The sequence below is a fragment of the Bufo bufo genome, chromosome 2 (assembly GCF_905171765.1).
Source record: "Bufo bufo chromosome 2, aBufBuf1.1, whole genome shotgun sequence".
Taxonomy (NCBI): Eukaryota; Metazoa; Chordata; class Amphibia; order Anura; family Bufonidae; genus Bufo; species Bufo bufo.
This window is the reverse complement of record NC_053390.1, coordinates 492,876,744-492,900,979: the sequence shown is the minus strand read 5'-3', so window position 1 is coordinate 492,900,979 and position 24,236 is coordinate 492,876,744. Positions and strand designations below refer to the sequence as shown.

The following is a 24,236-nucleotide window of genomic DNA, read 5'->3' as shown; positions in this document are numbered from 1 at the left end:
ATTCGCCGGGTCTTAAGAACCCATAGAAACGAAGGTACATTGTGGCCTTGATGACCGTGCTGGGAAGGAGCCCAAAAGGAAGACCATCTAGGGAGGTTGAAAGTTTTCTAAATAATTCCCCTGACACGGGCTGCCTGCCCGGGATGGCTGCGTGACCACTCTTCTGAACACCCCTGAGTGTTGCCCTGACTGCTTGGGACAGAAAAACCGACCTACTTTCGGGGTCCTCCAACATGTGGAAATGTTGGACACCGGCCAAATACAGTCTGATGGTATTAAAGGATAGCTTTAGATCTATGTGACAGTAGGCTATGAAAGCTGTGATGTAAGTGGTCTTGTCAGTGTCTTGTCTCGGATGTAGGACCATGAACCTGTTGAAGGTGTTCCAAGCGGTCCTGTAGTTTCTGGCAGTATTACAAGATAAAGATTTCCGCATCAAAGACTTTGCTGAAGCAATGAAACGGTTTAATCCATCACCAGATTTTGAAACCACGGAGGAGGTAACCCCACTCGGTCTGCCGCTGGCATGACCTGAAAGAAAGTTTTGAAATTAAAGCGGGACAAGGCGTCTGCGGCCACATTATGAACACCGTGAATGTGCCGGCACGCCACATGGAAGTTGTGTTCCAGCGAGAGCCAGACCAGCCTGCGGACAAAAGACATGATCTGTGGTGACTGCGACCTGCCCTTGGTGATAATGTCCACCACTGTCTGGTTGTCAGTGACGAACGCCACGGAAGAGTTGGCCCACTGGCTGCCCCAAACCTGGGCCGCCACTACGATTGGATAGAATTCCAACAACGGGGATGATTTTAAGGCGCCTCTGGCTGATGAAACCTCGGGTGGCCAGGGGCCCGCAAACCATTGGTTTCCACAGATCGCCGCGAAACCTCCGGAGGCGGCGGCGTCCGAAAAAATCAAGGTGGATGCTGGCCCCAGCTGAGGTACGAATAAAGAGACTCCGTTCCAAGACGCCATGAAGTCCTTCCACATGGCCAGATCGGCCATGGCTTGGGCGTCCAGAGTGATGAGGCTGTCTTGCTCGGGGGCTGAGGGGAGTAACTGAAGGAGCCTGGACATGAAGGCCCTGCCCTGGGGCATGACTTTGGTGGCAAAATTGAGCATGCCTAGTAGGGACTGCAACTCCACCTTGGCGCATGTCCTGCTGCCTGCTGCCTTTGAGATGGCCTCCTTGATTTTTGCTAACTTCTCAGCTGGCATCCTGGCCTCCATCTTCCCTGTGTCCAGGATTATGCCCAGGAAGGTAATTACCGTTGCGGGGCCTTCCGTTTTTGAGGGTGCCACCGGAACATTGAGTTGGGCGAACAGCCGAAGCAGAGCCTGGAGCTTGCACGGCTGGCGGTCTGGGCTTTCGATTAGAAGAAAGTCATCCAAGTAATGGATGACCAGAGGGCAATCGCAGTGGTTGACCAGGATCCAGTGCAATGCCTGAGCGAACTGGTCGAACAGCCAGGGGCTGCTCTTGGACCCGAACGTCAGGCGATTGGCAAAGAAATACTGGTCTTGCCACTTGATGCCATAGAACCTCCAAAGTAGCCCAGTGATTTTTATGTACGCCCCTGGCTACCAGAGCCTTGTGGAACCCGGTGGTGAACCCGGAAACCAGGAACTGTACCAACTGAGGGTTGTGATAATTGCGCAACAGGGATTCTAGCAGAACCACATTGACCCCGCTTAGTCAGGATGGCCTTGATCTTTGTGGACACGCCGTCTATGGGTGAGCCCTGAAACAGCCTGCGCACACATGAAGGGCCCTGCGTTTGTTGTAGTAACAAGCCTCCTGATTGAAATTATTACAAACCTGGCTGTTGCCCAGGAAGACTATTGGCTGTCCTAGTTTGTCCGTGGCTGAGCCAGACCGTTGGAGGGACCCGGAGCTACTGCGAAGGGATCTGCCATGGGACGTGGAGGAACCTGTATTGGGGCACCAATCAGCGGAGTGGGCGATGGACTGACAAGACGCACACGCCGGGGCCCTGAGGCCCGCGAAATGCCGGCAGAAAAGCTCCATATCCATGGCCGCCCAGTTCGTGATGTGCTGGAATTGGACCAGTGCGGCGGCGGCTTTGGCTGAAAAGGAGCGATGATAATCGTAGAATGCCTGCCCACCGTACTTGTGGCCCAAGTCTGTGACCCTGTAAAGGTACGTGTCTAACTCCTCCCGCCTCTCAGGATGGACAGAGCAGATGACATCCCTGAATAAACTAAACGCGAGGGCGAACTCCGTGATGGTTAATTTTTTGTTTAGACGGGGATCCCTAGCTTTGAGGACGATGGACATGTCGCCGCAAGCTATGGTTTTGCTCTCTACCGTGTCGTGGGTAGCTATCAGGATGGACGCCAGATTGACGTCCTTGCCCTCTAAAATATCCTTTTTGATGTTGCTGGGGATGAAGTGCGCTGGAGCTACCTCAGGTGCGCAAAGGACCCTACCTGGGGGAACGAGCCCTGCAGTGGAGGTTACAGGCAGAGGTTAAGCGGAACGTTCAGATGCCAGCCCCTGGTGGGATTCGACGGCCAGGAGTCTGGACTGCACGTCCGAGACTGAGGAGGCAATGGTGTTCATCATGGCATGTAACTGTGTCAGAGACACTTGCAAAGTGGACATGGAGACTTGCTCCAAGTCCGGGGCCGCTGGTTCAGCCATGAGCAGTCTATATAATTCTGCTTTCCGGGCGGAAGCAGGGTGTTGGATCCCTCTCCTGTTGAGTTCCGCAATTAATTTTGCGATTGTTCAACTCCTTAGTGATGAGAAGCTGGGCTGCTCTGATGCGGGTGTCTCAGGAATTGATAGGGCTTCCTCGATGTTCGAAATATGCGACATACTGCAGCTGTGAGGTGACAAACAAAAATTAATAGCTGAGCTGGAGGCCCCGCATTTACGAAGGCAACACCCGAACCGTGAGTGGTGGTAAAAGAAAATTAGGGTGGGCGAGTGCCTAGTGCTGTAAAACGGGCGCTACTGTGGAGGACCTTGCCAGACTAAGGCGCGAAATGACGTAAGAGCTACAAGGACGTGGCTTCCGACAGGGAGTTTAAAAACATAAAAATTGAACATCAAACCTGGAATCGTACCGTAGAAAAAGAATATGGATCGAGTCTGAAAAAACGTGACAGGCGACAGAAATGGTAATTATCAGCGTGAACCTGATACGTAACAGATGAAATGCTATGAACGTAAGCCCGAAGCGTAACGAGCAACAGATGATAAATTATAAACGTAAGCCTGAAACGTAACAGGCAACAGTCATGGTACAGTAGAAAAGTAAGCCTGAAGCGCAACAGACAACGATCATGGTATGTTAGAAACGTAAGCCTGAAACGTAACAGGCAACAGATAAGTAAAAATGTAAACCTGAAACGTAACAGGCAACAGATGATACATTGCAATCTGTGAGCTGCTTGAAGCGTGACTGGCAACAGATGAGAGATGACGTGAGCTTGAACGTGACAGGCGACAGATGATACATTTGAACAAAAACGTCAGCCTGAACCGTGGCAGGCACCCGACATGGTGGGACGTGAACGTAAGCCTGGAGCGTGACAGGCTGAAAGGTCAACAACACGTGAATCTGAAAGTGTCAGGCAAATGAGGAAGAAGGAGCGAACGCCTGGGCGGAACAGGCCGTGGATGGCAGAGGCGAAGCCTGGCCGAACCGACCATCTCTACATAGGCCTGACACGTAACAGCAACAGCGTGCTATTGACCGACATGATGGTGAAGCAAACATGGTAACCTGAGCCGTGACTGGAGACCACCCGGTGACTACGAAGTGACCCTGGCGCGGGTGACAAGAAGGTTTGGAAGTTGCATTGCAGCGTGGACTGAGACACGGCGAGTGTGTGGGAAGAGCAGCAGTTACCGGAAATATCCGTGGATGTAGCGAAGTGGAAGAGCGATGGTTGGATCAGACGGCACCAATGAGAGCAACCTGGCTGACGAGCGTCGCTAGAGTGACGCTGCACCCGGGGTCTGCAAAACAATTGTTGACGTGAGGGGGAGAATAAGCAGACCAGAACGCGCCCGCCAATAACTTGACATATGTATATGCGACTTAATAATTTGATTTGTGTCCAGGGAGGAGAATGGTACTGGGACTAGGATGACAGACACTGTCTGTCATTCCTGGTGTTTGCGCATGACCTCAGCGGAGCCTGGGACCAGGGTGCAGTTCATGATTTAAATGTGTTTTTTTTTTCCCCTAACTTTATTGAACTAACAACCGCCGGCCAGCAGCTGCGGTGGAGTGGAAGCGGCACCCCCGGCGCGGCCCTGGCTCAGGACGGACCCAACCCCTGGGTGACAGGGCCAGACCAGGAATGAGAGCAAGCCGCTGCGGTGCCCGGAGCCGAGAGGGGGAGCCCATCACGTTACGCAGGCCGGGACGCCGGCTCCGTTGCCGAGGCAACGGAGACTCTGCCCGGCGTCCCACGTGACCTTCGCATGCCGGCGCCGGAAGCGTGGACCGCGCCGGCCGCATCACCTGGAGTAGAAGGTGGGTAGTGACTTGCACCGGGCAGAGGAGGAGAAGCACGCTGGGGAGGGGGTTCGGGAGGATAGCACTTAACTTACCCTGGCAGCCGGAACGAGCGACTAGCATCGGTGGAGAACTCGCAGAAACTTACCTGATGAGCAGCACGGCAGTAAAGGGCGTGACGTTAATGGCGGGAAAGGCACCGAAAATGCATGCAAATGAGCAGAGGGCGTGCCTCCTTTTAAGCGTGCCTACGCCCCTCCCACAAATGCAGGCTGACATGTCAGCCTTAAGCTACATATATATATTTTATTTCATTTAATGTTTGTGTTGTTAAAAGATTTCAACACTATCCACTATAACAGTGACATCTACAGCACCCCGCCCCTAAAACGGTGACTTCCACAGCCCACCACCCCTTAACACTGAGCCCCCACAGTGCCATGTCCTTAAAATTGGACCTCCACAGCAGCCCACCCCCTTAACTTTGACCTTTACAGCAGCCTTCCCCTTTAACAGTGACTTTCACAGCATACCACTCCCTTGACAGTGACCTCCACAGGGGCCCGCCCCCTTAACCGTGGCCTTTACTAGATCGGGGGCGTGTCCTTTTGAACAGCTCACTCTAAGACAGCAGCACTATGCTGTCTGAGTGATCTGCAGGGAGAAAGTCACCCTCCCTCCCACCTCTGCAGCTGACAGGGGTTGATTTTTACCTTCATTTTTTAAATCCCTGTCGGCTAAGGAGTGGAGGGGCGTGGCCTAACCAGATATGGGCGTGGCTTAGTGGGACCTAGAAGTTGATTTTTAACTTCATTTTATCAATCTCAGTCGGCTGAGAAGTGGGAGAGGGCGTGGCCTAACCAGATCGGGAGAGTGTCCTTTTGAACAGCCCACTCTAAGGGTCCATTCACACGTCCGTAGAATGGGTCCGCATCCATTCCGCAATTATACGGAACAGGTGTGGACCCATTCATTCTCTATGGGGCCGGAAGAGATGCGGACAGTACAGTGTGCTGTCCGCATCCGCATTTCTGGAGCGCGGCCCCGATCTTCAGCTCAGGAAAAAAATAGAGCATGTCCTATTCTTGTTCGCAATTGCGGACAAGAATAGGCATTTCTATGGGGATGCCAGCTGGGTGTATTGCCTGATCCACAATTTGCGGATCCGCAATGCACTATGGACGTCTGAATGGAGCTTAAGTGTAGTGGAGCCTAAGTGAGTGTGAGCTGCAGAGAGAAAGTCTGGGCGTTGCTTAGCAGGACCTGGGGCGGGGTTTTAAGTCTTTTGAGGGTGGACACATTGTGAACACATTGTGGCAGGGGGCATGTCTGGGCTCCTTCCTGCGTGAATGACGGCCCTCTGGGCACCTTACTGGCTCCTTTGCATACCAAATAAACTGGATTTTCAGAGGATAAAAACATTATCCTGGTGACAGGTTTCCTTTTAAAACTCATCTACAGCAGTGAAAATAAATGGCTGGGTTGTTATTGAAACCTGAAGTAAAACTGTATGTGGAGGCTGAAGGACCTGAGAGCTTCTAATAGCTGATAAGGGTCATGTGACCAAGCTTCTATTGGCTAATGCATTTTTTGGGAATATCTCGAACGGTACGTCCTAGAGAGCTTCCCAGACACCTGATGTACCTGTGTGCCAAATTTCGTGATTGTAAATGCGACGGTGCGGATTCCTTTAGTGGACATACATACATATACACTCAGCTTTATATATTAGATATTTTCCCGGACCACCCCTTTAAAGCAGTCAATTCTGAGATGACTGCAGGCATTCCCAGTAGTGAACTTCCTCCTCTGCTCTTTACAGGAGGAACTTACTACTGAGTAGTTGCAACACAATTTTAGGCACAATTTCAGCATGAAGATACCTAAGGGACAGAAGAGAACACGCTGCTTAACACTGTTTTTGCTAAATAAGGGTCTTAGATTAAGAGAACATAAAATATATTTAATTAATATTACTGAACTTTTCTAAATGTATATAACACAATGTGCTATTATTACTTGCTGTAGACCACAAGCTAGGAAAACTGTTGGATCCTTGGTGAACTTTGATGCCCTTTCTTATATATTCTAGTAAACATTTTGAATACCTGTGTGTACGATTACGTACAAGGCACTGAGCCTTCCAATGCTGGATTCCAAGGTTTGAATATGACCAAAGACAACATCTGCATGGTGTTTGTATGTTCTCCATGTGTTTGCGTGGGTTTCCTTCCACACACCAAAGACACTTATAGGAATCTTATATTGTGAGCTTTATTGGGGACAACGAGTGATGATGATGTCTGTAAAGCTCTGCGGAATATGTCAGCACTATATAAGTGAGTAAAATAAACTAAAAAAAATTATTTTTTTCTCTTAGTGACACAGCAGTGTTATTCTGACATGTCTGCTATGGATGTACATGTAAAGCCACGTGAGACCACAGAACAAGACTTATGCTTGAATGATATATTTGTAACTTCCTCACAAAAGTAAGCTCTTTTTAAATCTTACACTTATATCTTTTATTTAATTCCAAATCTCTGATGTTTAAAGATCTCTCAATTTAGATAGTAGGACTTTAGTGGCAAATGTATTCTCAGGGAGGGGGTGAGGGGGGGGAATGCACCGAGAAGGAGCTGTTGGAATCAAATTAAACTTTGTGTGAATGCAATGATGATATATGTAAGTGATTACAACATTGGAGTGAAAGGATAAGTCCATTGGGAAAAACTGTACATTTGACAGGAGTCTCTAGTATCCTGTTGGGCTGCCTGGATACACGTTGAGCTACAACTGGGCATAGAGGCATACAGCGTCTGTATGGTATCCTGTGGCATATTTGCCCACAGATGTTGCAGCTAGGCCTGTAGATCCTGCACACTTATAGGTTGCTGAAGCTTGTGTCCCAGTCCCATAAATGCTCAATAGACGATAAATCTGGTGACCAGACAGGCCAAGAAAATGTTGCAACCCGGAGAAGATATTCCTGGGAACCCTTTGTGCGTGTGTGTGTGTGTGTGTGTGTGTGTGTGTGTGTGAAGGGGGGGGGGGGGTTCTGACATGAGAGGCAACACATGTGGCCCTAGGATGTCCTGCACATATCGCTAGGCTGTTAGACTCCCTCATATCGCTACTAGGGTTGACTGTCAAATGCAATGGCTCCACAGATCATCACACCAGCAGTTGGGCAGTGTGTCTCTTCAAAGCCAAGTAGGATTGAAGCGGCCACCACAAGGCCTCCATACTTGAAAGTGAATGTTGTCTGATCCAAAACTGAACCTAGATTTGTTGTTAAAGACTATACGTTCCATTCCATAGAGGTCTAGGTTTCTCATTCACAACACCACTTAAAATAAAGGTGAGGTGCCTGGCTAATAATTGTAAGACATGTAATGGGTGCCATGACACAAAATTTCCTTTTGCTATGGGTATGTAATGAAGCGGGTGTCGCTCATGTCTGGATGGTAGACAATGAAACTGTGGGAACTGCTCATGCTTATTGGCAGATCAAACGATCCACTCTCTACTGGAGGTCGGTCTGGGCCGTCTGGAGCCCTTTGCCCATTTATGTGTACCCTAATGTTTTCAACTCCTCCTAACAGTTAGGTTAGAATGGCTTAGATGGCGGGTAGTTTCTGAAAAAAAAACATCCTGCTTCTTTCAGTCCAATGATCTGCCAGGTGCATCATAGAGGCTTGTCTTGCAGTTAACAGTTTCTCACCAAGAAGTACACTGCCCAAAAGTAGCCTCTGAGAACCTTTTTATAGGGCAGTGGGAGGAGTACTCATTTTTACACCCTCTTGTGATAGGATACAGTGTTAAGCAATTGTACATTTTTATCTGGTTTGGTTGTTTTTCGTTTTTCAAAGAGTGTATAAATTTTATGATCATTTTTTTTTATTTTTTTTTTACCAGATAATTGTATGTGCCTTCAGATTATATTGTCCTTTTATTATACATATACAAGAAGTGTAGAACTTCGCTTTTACTGTAAGTAACCATGCACAGAGCAATAAGCATACATATTATACATATACGTCCGTGTATAGTTGGCCCTTTTGCCCAACTATACAACTATAGTTGACTTACTACTAGCTTGAATGTTCTATTTTATTTCCTACTGTACAATATTTAATTGTTTTTATTTGAAATATTACAGCAAAGAAGATATGGTGCATGAGCAGTCAGCGACAAATCCTGCACCTTTTGACCCTGAAAATGAAGGTCCACATGGGGATAAAAAAAAGGTTGAAGCAGACATTGCTCATTGTGACGGTATGACTGCAGCACTCTCCTCCTTCCACATATTCCTGAAATGTGCTTGTTGTTGTATGGGGAGGGAGATATTTGGCTGTCTGTTATCTCCGGCAGTGCATGTATCTTCTAGGCTACTTTCACATCAGCGTTTTTACTTCAGATTTTGAGATCCAGCAGAGGCTTTCAAAACCTGAATTAAAAGGATCCGTTCCATTTAATACATCCTGATGGCTCTGTTTCATCCGGATCCGGTTGTAATAAATCAAAACTGAACAAACCTGATCAGGCATGAAAATCATTTAAAGTCAATTGACACCTCTGTAACAAAAAAATAAATAAATAAATAAATAAATAAATGATCAGGCACCATTGACTTGACTTACATTGATTTTCATGGTTTGTTCAGTTTTGCAAACCGGACACACAAACGCTGCTGGTTGCAGTGGTTTTGTGCGAACCCAAAATACAACTGAACTGAATTGATGCATCCAGATTAGTGTCGAGCAAACTTGCGATTTACAAGTTTGGCGTTCAGATTATCTAAGAATTCCGTAATGGATTCCGTTACCATTGACCATAATAGAATTCTATGATGGCATGCACCACGGAAGCCTATAAGAGGCATTCTGTATTGCATTCCATCATAATAGAAAAGTGTAAAAGTGGTAAAACGTTAAAAAAATAAATAAAGCAAAATTGGTATCTTTGTAATGGTGTTGACCAGCAGAATAAAGGGAACATGTAATTTTTCCCGTAGGGTGTATGCTGCAATGAAAAAAAAAAAACAGAAAGCAGTTGCTGCCTTTTCTTTAGGCCTCATGCACACGACCGTATTTTTTTGCGGTCCGCAAAACGGGGTTCCGTTTTACCGTGATCCGTGACCGTTTTTTCGTCCGTGGGTCTTCCTTGTTTTTTGGAGGATCCACGGACATGAAAAAAAAGTCGTTTTGGTGTCCGCCTGGCCGTGCGGAGCCAAACGGATCCGTCCTGAATTACAATGCAAGTCAATGGGTACGGATCCGTTTGACGTTGACACAATATGGTGCCATTTCAAACGGATCCGTCCCCATTGACTTTCAATGTAAAGTCTGGAGTCCCTTTTATACCATCAGATCGGAGTTTTCTCCAATCCGATGGTATATTTTAACTTGAAGCGTCCCCATCACCATGGGAACGCCTCTATGTTAGAATATACTGTCGGATATGAGTTAGATCGTGAAACCTCATTTCCGACAGTATATTCTAACACAGAGGCGTTCCCATGGTGATGGGGACGCTTCTAGTTAGAATATACTACAAACTTTGTACATGACTGCCCCCTGCTGCCTAGCAGAATCCGATCTCTTACAGGGGGCCTTGATCAGCACAATTAACCCCTCAGGTGCCGCACCTGAAGGGGTTAATTGTACTATCATATCCCCCTGTAAGAGATCAGGGCTGCCAGGCAGCAGGGGGCAGACCCTCCCCCCCTCCCCAGTTTGAATATCATTGGTGGCCAGTGCGGCCTCCCCCCCCCCTTCCTCCCTCTATTGTAATAATTCGTTGGTGGCACAGTGTGCGCCCCCCCCCCCTTCCTCCCTCTATTGTAATAAATCGTTGGTGGCACAGTGTGCCCCCCCCCTTCCTCCCTCTATTGTAATAATTCGTTGGTGGCACAGTGTGCGCGCCCCCCCCTTCCTCCCTCTATTGTAATAAATCGTTGGTGGCACAGTGTGCGCCCCCCATTGGCCCCCCCTCCCTCTATAGCATTAACAACATTGGTGGCCAGTGTGCGGCCTCCCATCTCCCCCCCCCCCCCCCCCATCATACTTACCTGGGAGCTGCGATGTTCGTGTCCGGGCGGGAGCTCCTCCTACTAGTAAGTGACAGTTCATTTAGCAATGCGCCGCACAGACCTGTCACTTACCAGTAGGTGGAGCTCCCGGCCGGACACGAACATCGCAGCAGCAGCCAGCAGCAGGTAAGTATGAATCTTCTACTATTGTACTATTGCTAAGTAACCATGGCAACCAGGACTGTAGTAGCGTCCCGGTTGCCATGGTTACCGATCGGAGCCCCAGCGATTAAACTGGGACTCCGATCGGAACTCCGCTGCCACCAATGATGGGGGGGGGGAGATGGGAGGCCGCACACTGGCCACCAATGTTGTTAATGCTATAGAGGGAGGGGGGGCCGATGGGGGGCGCACACTGTGCCACCAACTAATTATTACAATAGAGGGAGGGAGGGGGGGGGGCGCACACTGTGCCACCAACGAATTATTACAATAGAGGGAGGGGGGGGGGGGGGGGCCGCACTGGCCACCAATGATATTCAAACTGGGGAGGGGGGGAGGGTCTGCCCCCTGCTGCCTGGCAGCCCTGGTCTCTTACAGGGGGCCGTGATCAGCACAATTAACCCCTTCAGGTGCCGCACCTGAAGGGGTTAATTGTGCTGATCACGGCCCCCTGTAAGAGATCGGATGCTGCCAGGCAGCAGGGGGCAGTCTTGTACAGTTTGTAGTGTATTCTAACTAGAAGCGTCCCCATCACCATGGGAACGCTTCTGTGTTAGAATATACTGTCGGTTCTGAGTTTTCACGAAGTGAAAACTCAGCTTTGAAAAAGCTTTTATGCAGACGGATCTTCGGATCCGTCTGTATAAAAACTAACCTACGGCCACGGATCACGGACACGGATGCCAATCTTGTGTGCATCCGTGTTCTTTCACGGACCCATTGACTTGAATGGGTCCGTGAACCGTTGGCCGTGAAAAAAATAGGACAGGTCATATTTTTTTCACGGCCAGGAAACACGGCTCACGGATGCGGCTGCCAAACGGTGCATTTTCCGTTTTTTCCACGGACCCATTGAAAGTCAATGGGTCCGCGAAAAAAAACGGAAAACGGCACAACGGCCACGGATGCACACAACGGTCGTGTGCATGAGGCCTTATAGTGCTTCCCAACAAGTAATATAAAAAGTGATCAAAAGGTAATTTATACCCCAAAATAGAACCAATGATAATGGCAACTCATCCTGCAAAAAAATAAACACTCACACATTTAGGCCTCATGCACATGGCCGTTGTTTTGGTCCGCATCCGAGCCACAGTTTTGGCGGCTCGGATGCGGACCCATTCACTTCAATGGGGCCGCAAAAGATGCGGACAGCACTCCGTGTGCTGTCCGCTTCCATTGCTCTGTTCCATGGCCCCGCAAAAAAAAAAATAACATGTCCTATTCTTGTCCGCGCTTTGCGGACAAGAATAGGCAGTTATATTAAAGGCTGTCCGTGCCGTTCCGCAAATTGCGGAACGCACACCCTGACTCCATCCGCGTTTTGCGGACCGCAAAAAACGGAACGGTCGTGTGCATGTAGCCCTATTGAGAGAAAAATAAAAAACAAATGGTCGTCAGAAAACAGCTGTGCTGGTACCCCAGAGGATGTATAAAAGCATCATGCTTGCCTGTAAACCCATCAAAATATGTGCTGCAAAAGCCAAAAAGTGTTTTTTCCCTTCCGACCCTTGCAGTGTACGAAACACATTTATGTTATTTCATTACCCAGTATAGCCAGCTTAACAATTTGAAGGGTGTGGTGTGTCTTAGATGGCATGACATTGGGCAGTTTTCATTTCATATTCCTAGTGGGGTCAAAATGCTCACTACACGCCTTAATAAATACCTTGAGGAGCACAGTTTCTATTTATTATTTCACCCCCCAAGCCTCTACAGCTGTCTCAGCGCAAGATGAGTAAGTCGCCACAATGGCCTCAAATGTGCATGGTTCTCTTTTACTCTTGAGCCATGTTGTATGTATAGGCAAAAGATTATGGCCACATGTGGGATTTCATGTATGGCATTTTAGAGTCAAGTTTTAGCAAGTTTTTAAGTTCAACACTGAGGGATTTAAGTTCAGCTAATGTAGCATCTGTGGTTTATATCATAGCCATTCTCTTAAGTTGTTTAATATGGGTTAATAAATCAAATACTTGTTTAGCTTTCTCTTTCTTAAAGGAGTTTTCCGAGAATTTGATACTGATGGCCTATCCTTCTGTGAGCACCGCTGCCTTCTTGCAGCTTACAAAGCACAGCGCTGCACATTGTATCACTTAAATGGGGCTGGGCTGCTCCTAGGCCATGTGACAGATGAACGTCGTCACTCTGCCTAGGAAAAGCAGAGAGAAGGCTGCTGAGCTCATAGGAGCGGCGGGGGGTCCCGGGTGTCAGATACTATTGACAAACCCTGAGCATAGGTCATCCGCATCAAAATCCCAGAAAACCCCTTTAACTCCTTAAACTGAAGTGCTTATGCCGCTGTACAGAACACTGGTGAGACCTCACTTGGAGTATTGTGCGCAGTACTGGAGGCCATATCTCCAGAAGGATATAGATACTCTAGAGAGAGTTCAGAGAAGAGCTACTAAACTAGTACATGGATTGCAGGATAAAACTTACCAGGAAAGGTTAAAGGACCTTAACATGTATAGCTTGGAAGAAAGAAGAGACAGAGGGGATATGATAGAAACTTTTAAATACATAAAGGGAATCAACTCGGTAAAGGAGGAGAGCATATTTAAAAGAAGAAAAACTACCACAAGAGGACACAGTTTTAAATTAGAGGGGCAAAGGTTTAAAAGTAATATAAGGAAGTATTACTTTACTGAGAGAGTAGTGGATGCATGGAATAGCCTTCCTGCAGAAGTGGTAGCTGCAAATACAGTGAAGGGGTTTAAGCGTGCATGGGATAGGCATATGGCTATCCTTCATATAAGATAGGGCCAGGGGCTATCCATAGTATTCAGATATATTGGGCAGACTAGATGGGCCAAATGGTTCTTATCTGCCGACACATTCTACACTGCGTGCAGAATTATTACGCAAATGAGTATTTTGACCACATCATCCTCTTTATGCATGTTGTCTTACTCCAAGCTGTATAGGCTCGAAAGCCTACTACCAATTAAGCATATTAGGTGATGTGCATCTCTGTAATGAGAAGGGGTGTGGTCTAATGACATCAACACCCTATATTAGGTGTGCATGATTATTAGGCAACTTCCTTTCCTTTGGCAAAATGGGTCAAAAGAAGGACTTGACAGGCTCAGAAAAGTCAAAAATAGTGAGATATCTTGCAGAGGGATGCAGCACTCTTAAAATTGCAAAGCTTCTGAAGCGTGATCATCGAACAATCAAGCGTTTCATTCAAAATAGTCAACAGGGTCGCAAGAAGCGTGTGGAAAAACCAAGGCGCAAAATAACTGCCCATGAACTGAGAAAAGTCAAGCGTGCAGCTGCCAAAATGCCACTTGCCACCAGTTTGGCCATATTTCAGAGCTGCAACATCACTGGAGTGCCCAAAAGCACAAGGTGTGCAATACTCAGAGACATGGCCAAGGTAAGAAAGGCTGAAAGACGACCACCACTGAACAAGACACACAAGCTGAAACGTCAAGACTGGGCCAAGAAATATCTCAAGACTGATTTTTCTAAGGTTTTATGGACTGATGAAATGAGAGTGAGTCTTGATGGGCCAGATGGATGGGCCCGTGGCTGGATTGGTAAAGGGCAGAGAGCTCCAGTCCGACTCAGACGCCAGCAAGGTGGAGGTAGAGTACTGGTTTGGGCTGGTATCATCAAAGATGAGCTTGTGGGGCCTTTTCGGGTTGAGGATGGAGTCAAGCTCAACTCCCAGTCCTACTGCCAGTTTCTGGAAGACACCTTCTTCAAGCAATGGTACAGGAAGAAATCTGCATCCTTCAAGAAAAACATGATTTTCATGCAGGACAATGCTCCATCACACGCGTCCAAGTACTCCACAGCGTGTCTGGCAAGAAAGGGTATAAAAGAATAAAATCTAATGACATGGCCTCCTTGTTCACCTGATCTGAACCCCATTGAGAACCTGTGGTCCATCATCAAATGTGAGATTTACAAGGAGGGAAAACAGTACACCTCTCTGAACAGTGTCTGGGAGGCTGTGGTTGCTGCTGCACGCAATGTTGATGGTGAACAGATCAAAACACTGACAGAATCCATGGATGGCAGGCTTTTGAGTGTCCTTGCAAAGAAAGGTGGCCATATTGGTCACTGATTTGTTTTTGTTTTGTTTTTGAATGTCAGAAATGTATATTTGTGAATGTTGAGATGTTATATTGGTTTCACCGGTAAAAATAAATAATTTAAATGGGTATATATTTGTTTTTTGTTAAGTTGCCTAATAATTATGTACAGTAATAGTCACCTGCACACACAGATATCCCCCTAAAATAGCTAAAACTAAAAACAAACTAAAAACTACTTCCAAAAATATTCAGCTTTGATATTAATGAGTTTTTTGGGTTCATTGAGAACATGGTTGTTGTTCAATAATAAAATTAATCCTCAAAAATACAACTTTCCTAATAATTCTGCACTCCCTGTATGTTTCTATGTTTCCTTAAGGACACAGCCTTATTTCACCTTAAGGACCAGGCCATTTTTAGCAAATCTGACCAGTGTCACTTTAAGTGGTGATAACTTTAAAACGCCTTGACTTATCCAGGCCATTCTGAGATAGTTTTTTCGTCACATATTGTACTTCATGACACTGGTAAAATGAAGTTAAAAAAAAATCTTTTTTATTTATAAAAAAATACCAAATTTAGCAAAAATTTGAAAAAAATTGCTAATTTCCAAGTTTCAATTTCTCTACTTCTATAATACATAGTAATTCCTCCAAACATAGTTATTACTTTACATTCCCCATATGTCTACTTCATGTTTAGATCATTTTGGGAGTGATATTTTATATTTTGGGGATGTTACAAGGCTTAGAAGTTTGGAAGCAAATCTTGAAATTTTTCAGAAATTTTCAAAAACCCAATTTTTAGGGACCAGTTTAGGTCTGAAGTCACTTTGTGAGGCTTATATAATAGAAACCACCCAAAAATGACCACATTCTAGAAACTACACTCCTCAAGGTATTCAAAACAGATTTTACAAACTTTTTGTTAACCCTTTAGGTGTTGCACAAGAGTTATTGGCAAATGGGGATGAAAGGCAAAAAAATGAAATTTTTAAATAATTTTCCATTTTAACCCATTTTTTCCACTAACAAAGCAAGGGTTAACAGCCAAACAAGACTGTATCTTTATTGCCCTGACTCTGGCGGGGCGTAGAGGGAAAGGTTTGGTTTTTGGAGGGCTGATTTTTATTGACCGGTTTATTTACACCGTGTCCTGTTTCAACCCCCCTGATGCACCCCTGGAGTATAAACTCCCTAAAAGTGACCCCATTCCAGAAACCATGTCGGTCCTTTCCTTTTGCGCCCTGCCTTTTAGTGATACAGCAGTTTACGACCACAAATGTGGCGTTTCTGTAAACTGCAGTATCAGGGTAATAAATATTAAGTTTTGTTTGGTTGTTAACTCATAGCTGTTTTGGCACAGTGTTGTTTTTTTGACCGTGTTAATCTGGGGGGTTAGGTCATGGGGTATTTTTATAGAGGAGATTCTTACGGACGCGGCGATACCTAATAAGTCTACTTTTTTTTACAATTATTTAGGTTTTAGACTATTATCCTTTTTGATACAAAAAAAAAGTTTTTGTATCTCTAAAGTCTGAGTCTTTTTTTTTTTTTTTTTTTTTTTTTAGCAGATTATCTTATGTAGGGGCTCATTTTTTGCGGGATGAGAGGACTGTTTTATTGGCACTATTTTGGGGGCTATAGGACTTTTTAATCGCTTGCTATTAAAATTTTTGTTGTGTAAAGTGACCAAAAAAGTTCTTTTTGCATCGTTTTTTTTTAATTTTTTTTGGACCGTGTTAATCTGGGGGGTTAGGTCATTGGATATTTTTATAGGGGAGATTATTACCGACGCAGCGATACCTAATTTGTATAGTTTTTTTTTATTTTTATTATTTTAGTTTTTTTTGGGTGTCTAGTCTGAGAACCAGTTTTTTTTTATCCGATGTCAGTGGCTAAGGCTACTTTCACACTAGCGTTCGGGGTTCCGCTTGTGAGCTCAGTTTGAAGGCTCTCACAAGTGGCCCCGAACGGATCCGTAGAGCCCCAATGCATTCTGAGTGGATGCGGATCCGCGCAGAATGCATCAGGATGGCTCCGCTTGGCCTCCGTTCCGCTCAGCAGGCGGACATCTGAACGCAGCTTGCAGCGTTCGGGTGTCCGCCTGGCCGTGTGGAGCCAAACGGATCCGTCCAGACGTACAATGTAAGTCAATGGGGACGGATCCATTTGAAGTTGACACAATATGGTGCAATTTCAAACGGATCCGTCCCCCATTGACTTTCAATGTAAAGTCTGGACGGATCAGTCTGACTAACTTTCACACTTAGAATTTTTTCTGAACTATAATGCAGACGGATCCGTTCTGAACGGATCCCAACATTTGCATTATAGGAGCGGATCCGTCTGTGCAGACACCAGACGGATCCACTCTGAACGCAAGTGTGAAAGTAGCCTAAATTGGGATATAAATTTAGTACTCCATGGAAGTGTGATACTCCCTGAAGCAACCGTCAATGCAGAGGCCCGGATGATCGGGGCACGTGTCGCACTTCCGTATCCCCCTCCTGCGACACACTCTGCACTTTTTTTGGGTTCGTCCCTTCTTTCCAGTATGGGGGACCACACCTGGAAAGTGTTGGCCAGGGACGATCCGGGCGCCTCCAGTTCCCGAGGTTCTCCGGCCTGTTATTTCCCGGTCCGAAAAGATCAGGGCCTTGAGGACTGCCTCATAGAACTGAAGGAATGTCCCTGTGTTGCCAGCGCTTCGGGATAGTACAAAAGAGTTGTACAAGGCAACCTGCACCAAGTAGACAGCAACTTTTTTGTACCATGCCCGGGTTTTGCTCATGGCGTTATATGGCTTGAGGACTTGATCAGAGAGATCAACTCCTCCCATATACCGATTGTAGTCGACGATACAATCGGGCTTGAGGACAGGGACAGGGGTGATGCCGTTACCATGAATTGTGGACAGTACAAGGACATCCCTCTTGTCCTTATATCTGACCAGCAACAGGTTTTCACTGGTAAGGGCACGGGTCGCACCCATGGGGATAGGTACCTGGAGGGGGTGGGCCACGTTGATTTTTCCGCACGGTCCCACAAGCGGACGTGGATCTGGCGGCAAGGGACTGGAACAAGGGGATACTAGTATAAAAGTTATCCACGTAAAGGTGGTAACCCTTATCTAGCAGTGGGTACATAAGGTCCCACACAAGTTTCCCGCTAACACCCAGAGTGGGGGGACATTCTGGGGGTTGAATACGGGAATCTCGACCCTCCTATACACGAAACTTGTAAGTGTACCCTGAGGTACTCTCACAAAGTTTGTATAGCTTCACGCCATACCTCGCCCGCTTGGAGGGCACATACTGGCCGAAAATGAGTCTCCCCTTGAACGCAATGAGAGACTCCTCTACCGCGACCTCCCTTCCAGGTACATAGGCCTGTACAAATTTGTCCCCAAAATGATCGATGACCGGCCGTATCTTATACAGACGGTCATAGGCAGGATCACCTTGGGGGGATGACATGCTGCATTATCTGAATAATGCAGACGTTTCCGGATGGCCCCAAACCGGGAGCATGTCAAGGCCATACTGTAAAGTGGGGCCTGGTAGAGGACGTCCCCACTCCAGTAATGCCTGACACTAGGTTTCTTGACCAGGCCCATATGCAGCACGAGGCCCCAAAATGTCCTCCTCTCGGCTGCACTGCCCGGTGTCCAGCCACCGGGCCTGGCCAAAAAGGAGCCCGGGTGTTGAGCAACGAACTGTTGGGCGTACAGGTTTGTCTGCTCCACCATTATGGAGGGGGATCTGTGGATGACACTGTTATGGGGGGGATCTGTGGATGACACTGTTATGGGGGGATCTGTGGATGACACTGTTATGGGGGGATCTGTGGATGACTGTTATGGGGGGGATCTGTGGATGGCACTGTTATGGAGGGTATCTGTGAATGGCACTGTTATGGAGGGGTATCTGTGGATGACATATAGCATAAGATGCTATATACGGTATGTGTCATCCACAGATCCCCCTCTATAACAGTGCCATCCACAGATCCCCCCATAACAGTGCCATCCACAGATCCCCTCCATAACAGTGCCATCCACAGATCCTCTCCATAACAGTGCCATCCACAGATCCCCTCCATAACAGTGCCATCCACAGATCCCCTCCATAACAGTGCCATCCACAGATCCCCTCCATAAAAGTGCCAATCACAGATCCCCTCCATAACAGTGCCATTCACAGATCCCCTCCATAACAGCGCCATTCACAGACGACCCCCCATAAGTGTCATCCACAGACCCCCCCCATAAGTGTCATCCACAGACCCCCCCCATAAGTGTCATCCACAGACCCCCCCCCATAAGTGTCATCCACAGATCCCCCATAAGTGTCATCCACAGATCCCCCCATAAGTGTCATCCACATTACTTATGTTTTTTTGGATAATAAAACTTATAACTGGCTGGAGAAAAATAAATATCACTTGTAGACAAATCTGCATGTTGTTTCAAGGCGGCGTCTGGGGAGGGGCCAAGGGCGGGGCCAGGGGTGTGGCTGAAGGAGGGATCAGGGGGTGGAGCTGAAGGGGGCCCCGTCATGTATGCTGTACGGGGCCCCATGATTTCTATCAGCGGCCCTGCGTAGGCCTGACATAGAATCCGGGCAGACAATAAGGCATAGATGTTCATCTGCCAGGTAGCATGGCTATGTTGAGAGACAATTGCTGCCGATCATCCTGGGGCCAAGATGGCACCAGCAATGAGCCTCTGCAGCGCAGCTGGTTCTGGTGGAGATGAAGAAGCATGGTCATAACTGCATCTGGCTATTGAATCCTGCACCTAAACGGAGGGCAATGGAAGGGTAGGCAGGAAGGTCTTGCGCTCTGAGACTCTGGGATGCACTCCAGATGGTGGCTTCAAATTGAAGTCCCAGCATGAGGCCAATTGTAGGCTGCTGTCAAAAAAAGAGCACCAGAGGGGTCAGATGACGCACAACCCCTTTGTATCAGACTAGGGATAGTCTGGGAGCAGGTGTGAGGCTCAGAGACCGGGTATATGCATAGATTATCGACATGCATCTGCTATGTTAGTGTACAGGCCATGCCCTTGAAATTTTCACTTCCATTTTCCTTGTGGAATACCTAAAGGGTTAAGAAAGTTTGTAAAATAGTTTTGAAACACTTGAGGTGTTTAGTCTCTAAAGTGGGGTCATTTATGGGTGGTTTCTATTATGTAAAAGAAAATAACGTCTAAAATTCTAAGCCTTTTTAACGTCCTAAAAAATTGACATTTACAAAATGATGCCAACTTAAAGTAGACATATGGAGAATGTAACTATTTTATGAAGTATCGCTATTTTTCTTAAAATCAGACAAATTCCAATTTAGAAAATTGTGAATTTTCCTAAATTTTTTTTGTACATTTTTTGATTTAAATAAATAGACACTGCTCAAAAAAATAAAGGGAACACAAAAATAACACATCCTAGATCTGAGTTAATTATATATTTTTCTGAAATACTTTGTCCTTTACATAGTTGAATGTGCTGACAATAAAATCACACAAAAATTAAAAAATGGAAATCAAATTTTTCAATCCATGGAGGTCTGGATTTGGAGTCACCCTCAAAATTAAAGTGGAAAAACACACTACAGGCTGATCCAACTTTGATGTAATGTCCTTAAAACAAGTCAAAATGAGGCTCAGTAGTGTGTGTGGCCTCCACGTGCCTGTATGACCTCCCTACAACGCCTGTGCATGCTCCTGATGAGGTGGCGGACGGTCTCCTGAGGGATGTCCTCCCAGATCTGGACTAAAGCATCTGCCAACTCCTGGACAGTCTGTGGTGCAACGTGACGTTGGTGGATAGAGCGAGACATGATGTCCCAGATGTGCTTAATTGGATTCAGGTCTGGGGAACGGGCGGGCCAGTCCATAGCATCAATGCCTTCGTCTTGCAGGAACTGCTGACACACTCCAGCCACATGAGGTCTAGCATTGTCTTGCATTAGGAGGAACCCAGGGCCAACCGCACCAGCATTTGGTCTCACAAGGGGTCTGAGGATCTCATCTCCGTACCTAATGGCAGTCAGGCTACCTCTGGCGAGCACATGGAGGGCTGTGCGGCCCTCCAAAGAAATGCCACCCCACACCATTACTGACCCAATGCCAAACCGGTCATGCTGGAGGATGTTGCAGGCAGCAGAACGTTCTCCACGGCATCTCCAAACTCTGTCACGTCTGTCACATGTGCTCAGTGTGAACCTGCTTTCATCTGTGAAGAGCACAGGGCGCCAGTGGCGAATTTGCCAATATTGGTGTTCTCTGGCAAATGCCAAACGTCCTGCACGGTGTTGGGCTGTAAGCACAACCCCCACCTGTGGATGTCAGGCCCTCATATCACCCTCATGGAGTCTGTTTCTGACCGTTTGAGCAGACACATGCACATTTGTGGCCTGCTGGAGGTCATTTTGCAGGGCTCTGGCAGTGCTCCTCCTGTTCCTCCTTGCACAAAGGCGGAGGTAGCGGTCCTGCTGCTGGGTTGTTGCCCTCCTATGGCCTCCTCCACATCTCCTGATGTACTGGCCTGTCTCCTGGTAGCGCCTCCATGCTCTGGACACTACGCTGACAGACACAGCAAACCTTCTTGGCACAGCTTGCATTGTTGTGCCATCCTGGATAAGCTGCACTACCAGAGCCACTTGTGTGGGTTGTAGACTCCGTCTCATGCTACCACTAGAGTGAAAGCACCGCTAGCATTCAAAAGTGACCAAAACATCAGCCAGGAAGCATAGGAACTGAGAAATGGTCTGTGGTCACCACCTGCAGAACCACTCCTTTATTGGGGGTGTCTTGCTAATTGCTTAGAATTTCCACCTGTTGTCTATCCCATTTGCACAACAGCATGTGAAATTGATTGTCACTCAGTGTTGCTTCCTAAGTGGACAGTTTGATTTCACAGAAGTGTGATTGACTTGGAGTTACATTGTGTTGTTTAAGTGTTCCCTTTATTTTTTTGAGCAGTGTAAATAAATGTAAAGCATGTCGACTCAAATTTACCGCTATCATGGAGCAGGGACGGAACTAAAGGCTCATGGGTCCTGCTGAAAGTTCAACTTGGGCCCGCCTACCCTCAATGTCCCTTCACACCTCAACTTCACACCTTGTAGGTTGCGGCTCCACTTGCACTGCAGGCCATCCACACGCCGCTCTTCTGGCAGCTTACCAGCGTCTCTGAAATCACTTAGCCTGGGCTGCCTTCCACGTGCTGCATGTGTATTGTAGGGATGGCTCTGGCCAGGAGCAAAAATTCAATAGTGTGGTCGTGGTCAGTCTGTCAGTGATTTGGGGTAGGATTGCACCGATCAATTCTGCTGCCTGAGGCAAAAATTAAAACAAGTCCCTCCCCCATGCCAAATTCATCAATCTAACCACTTCCCTCCAGCTGTACTGTTAAAGGCGTACTTGGGAAACATTATATACAGCACTACAAAACATGGGTAATACAGAACCACATACCTATTACATCCAGTGATGTCTCAATTGATGTAGATGTTCTCATTCCTCATTGAGCCATTTCTTGTCTCTGCAGAGTTTGACAAACAGGCATCTTGGTTTCCTACTTTTCCATCGTCTTCCCACAAGGAAACACCCTATCCTGCCACCCCCAATACTGTGCCCACTGTGCTCCTCAATACTACTGTATACTGCAGAAACAGGCTCCCTGAAAATACTAGTGCCACACAGTTAATGCCCCCAATTATTGGCACACAATCCCCTAAAAAAATTACCATGCCCAGCAAAAAAACATGTGCCCCAAAAATAATTGACTAAACTGATAATGTGCCAGGGTGCCCCTCACAGTAAGGGTCCATTCACACGTCCGTTGTTTCTTTCCTGATCTGTTCCGTTTTTTGCGGAACAGATCTGGACCCATTCATTTTCAATGGGTCCTGAAAAAAAACGGACAGCTCAATGTCTGATTTTTTTTTTTTCAGGACCCATTGAAAATGAATGGGTCCAGATCTGTTCCGCAAAAAACGGAACAGATCAGGAAAGAAACAACGGACGTGTGAATGGACCCTAAGAGTGCTCCCCAAAGTCCCACCAATAGTAATAATTCTCTGCCAGAGTGCACTTAGTGTTAACAGTGCCCCCAATAGTAATGATGCCACCATTGTGCCAGGTAATAATACTTCTCCTTACAATGTGTTCCCCCTAATGTGCTCCAGTACAAAAATGCCCCCTTATAATGTGTCAGTACAATAATACACTTATAATGTGTGCCAGTACAAAAATGCCCCCTTATAATGTGCACCAGTACAAAAATGCCCCCTTTATAATGCATGCTTGTCCAAAAAATGCCCCCTTTTGTGTGTTAGGGTACTTTCACACTTGCGTTGTGAAGATCCGGCAGGCAGTTCCATGGCCGGAACTGCCTGCCGGATCCAGAAATCCGTGTGCAAACGGATAGCATTTGTAGACCGATCCGGATGCTGCAGTATTTTCTCCGGCCAAATACCATAAGAGTGACTGACTGAACTGAAGACATCCAGATGCATACTGAACGGATTGCTCTCCATTCAGAATGCATTAGGATAAAACTGATCAGTTTTTTTTCTGATATTGAGCCCCTAGGACGGAACTCAATACCGGAAAGGAATAACGCTAGTGTGAAAGTACCCTTGGTACAAAAAATACCCCCTTTTAGTGCCCCCAGTAGAGCCAATGTCCCCATAGTGCTCCACATAATGTGTGCCAGTACAAAAATGTCAAATAAAAATAATAAACTCAAATACTTACCTCAAGGCGGCTGTCAGTGATGCGGTGCAGGCCTCCATCCTGAGAACGACCATACAGTTGGTTATAGAAAGATGAATGATTCCACAATGGAAGTGCTCATTTCCCATGGCCCAGCCCTGCTAATCTGTGGTGCGGGCCTGGATGCAATTGCTACTACTGTGACCCATGTAGTTACATGACTATCTTGAGTACAATGCCTCACGAGAAAACATTTTCACAATGACTTGAATAAGTAAAAGCATTTAAAAGTTATTACCAACTTCAAGACAAAGAAGGCAGATATATTTTACTCAAAGGGTCCATTTCTAATCAGATATATTCACAAAATTACAGCAGATAAAATGTTTTTTTCTGTGTCTGCTCTTTAATTTTGTTTTCAACAGAAGCAGAGTAAGGGTACTTTCACACTTGCGGCAGGACGTATCCGACAGGCTGTTCACCCTGTCGGCTCCGTCCTCCCACTATTTCGCCGTTCCGCCGCTCCGACCCATTGACTATAATGGGGACGGGGGCAGAGCTCCGGCGCAGTACGGCAGTTCGCGGTGAGAGGCCGCCGGACTAAAAAGTCGGACATACAGGACTTTTAGTCCGGCGGCCTTTCGCCGTGCACTACCGTGCTGCGCCGGAGCTCCGCCCCTGTCCCCATTATAGTCAATGGGGACGGAGCGG

General features: G+C 46.8%; 1 protein-coding gene across 3 annotated transcripts in view; it reads left to right on the top strand.

Moving 5' to 3' along the window:
* Positions 1 to 24,236, top strand: part of ACSBG2 (acyl-CoA synthetase bubblegum family member 2) — a 149,710-nt gene that overhangs the window by 17,793 nt on the left and 107,681 nt on the right. For all 3 annotated transcript variants that reach the window (XM_040417786.1, XM_040417785.1, XM_040417784.1), the window contains exons 2-3: positions 6,880 to 6,991; positions 8,662 to 8,777. In XM_040417786.1, coding sequence (XP_040273720.1) covers positions 6,880 to 6,991; positions 8,662 to 8,777 — 228 coding nt within the window. The remainder of the gene's footprint in view (positions 1 to 6,879; positions 6,992 to 8,661; positions 8,778 to 24,236) is intronic.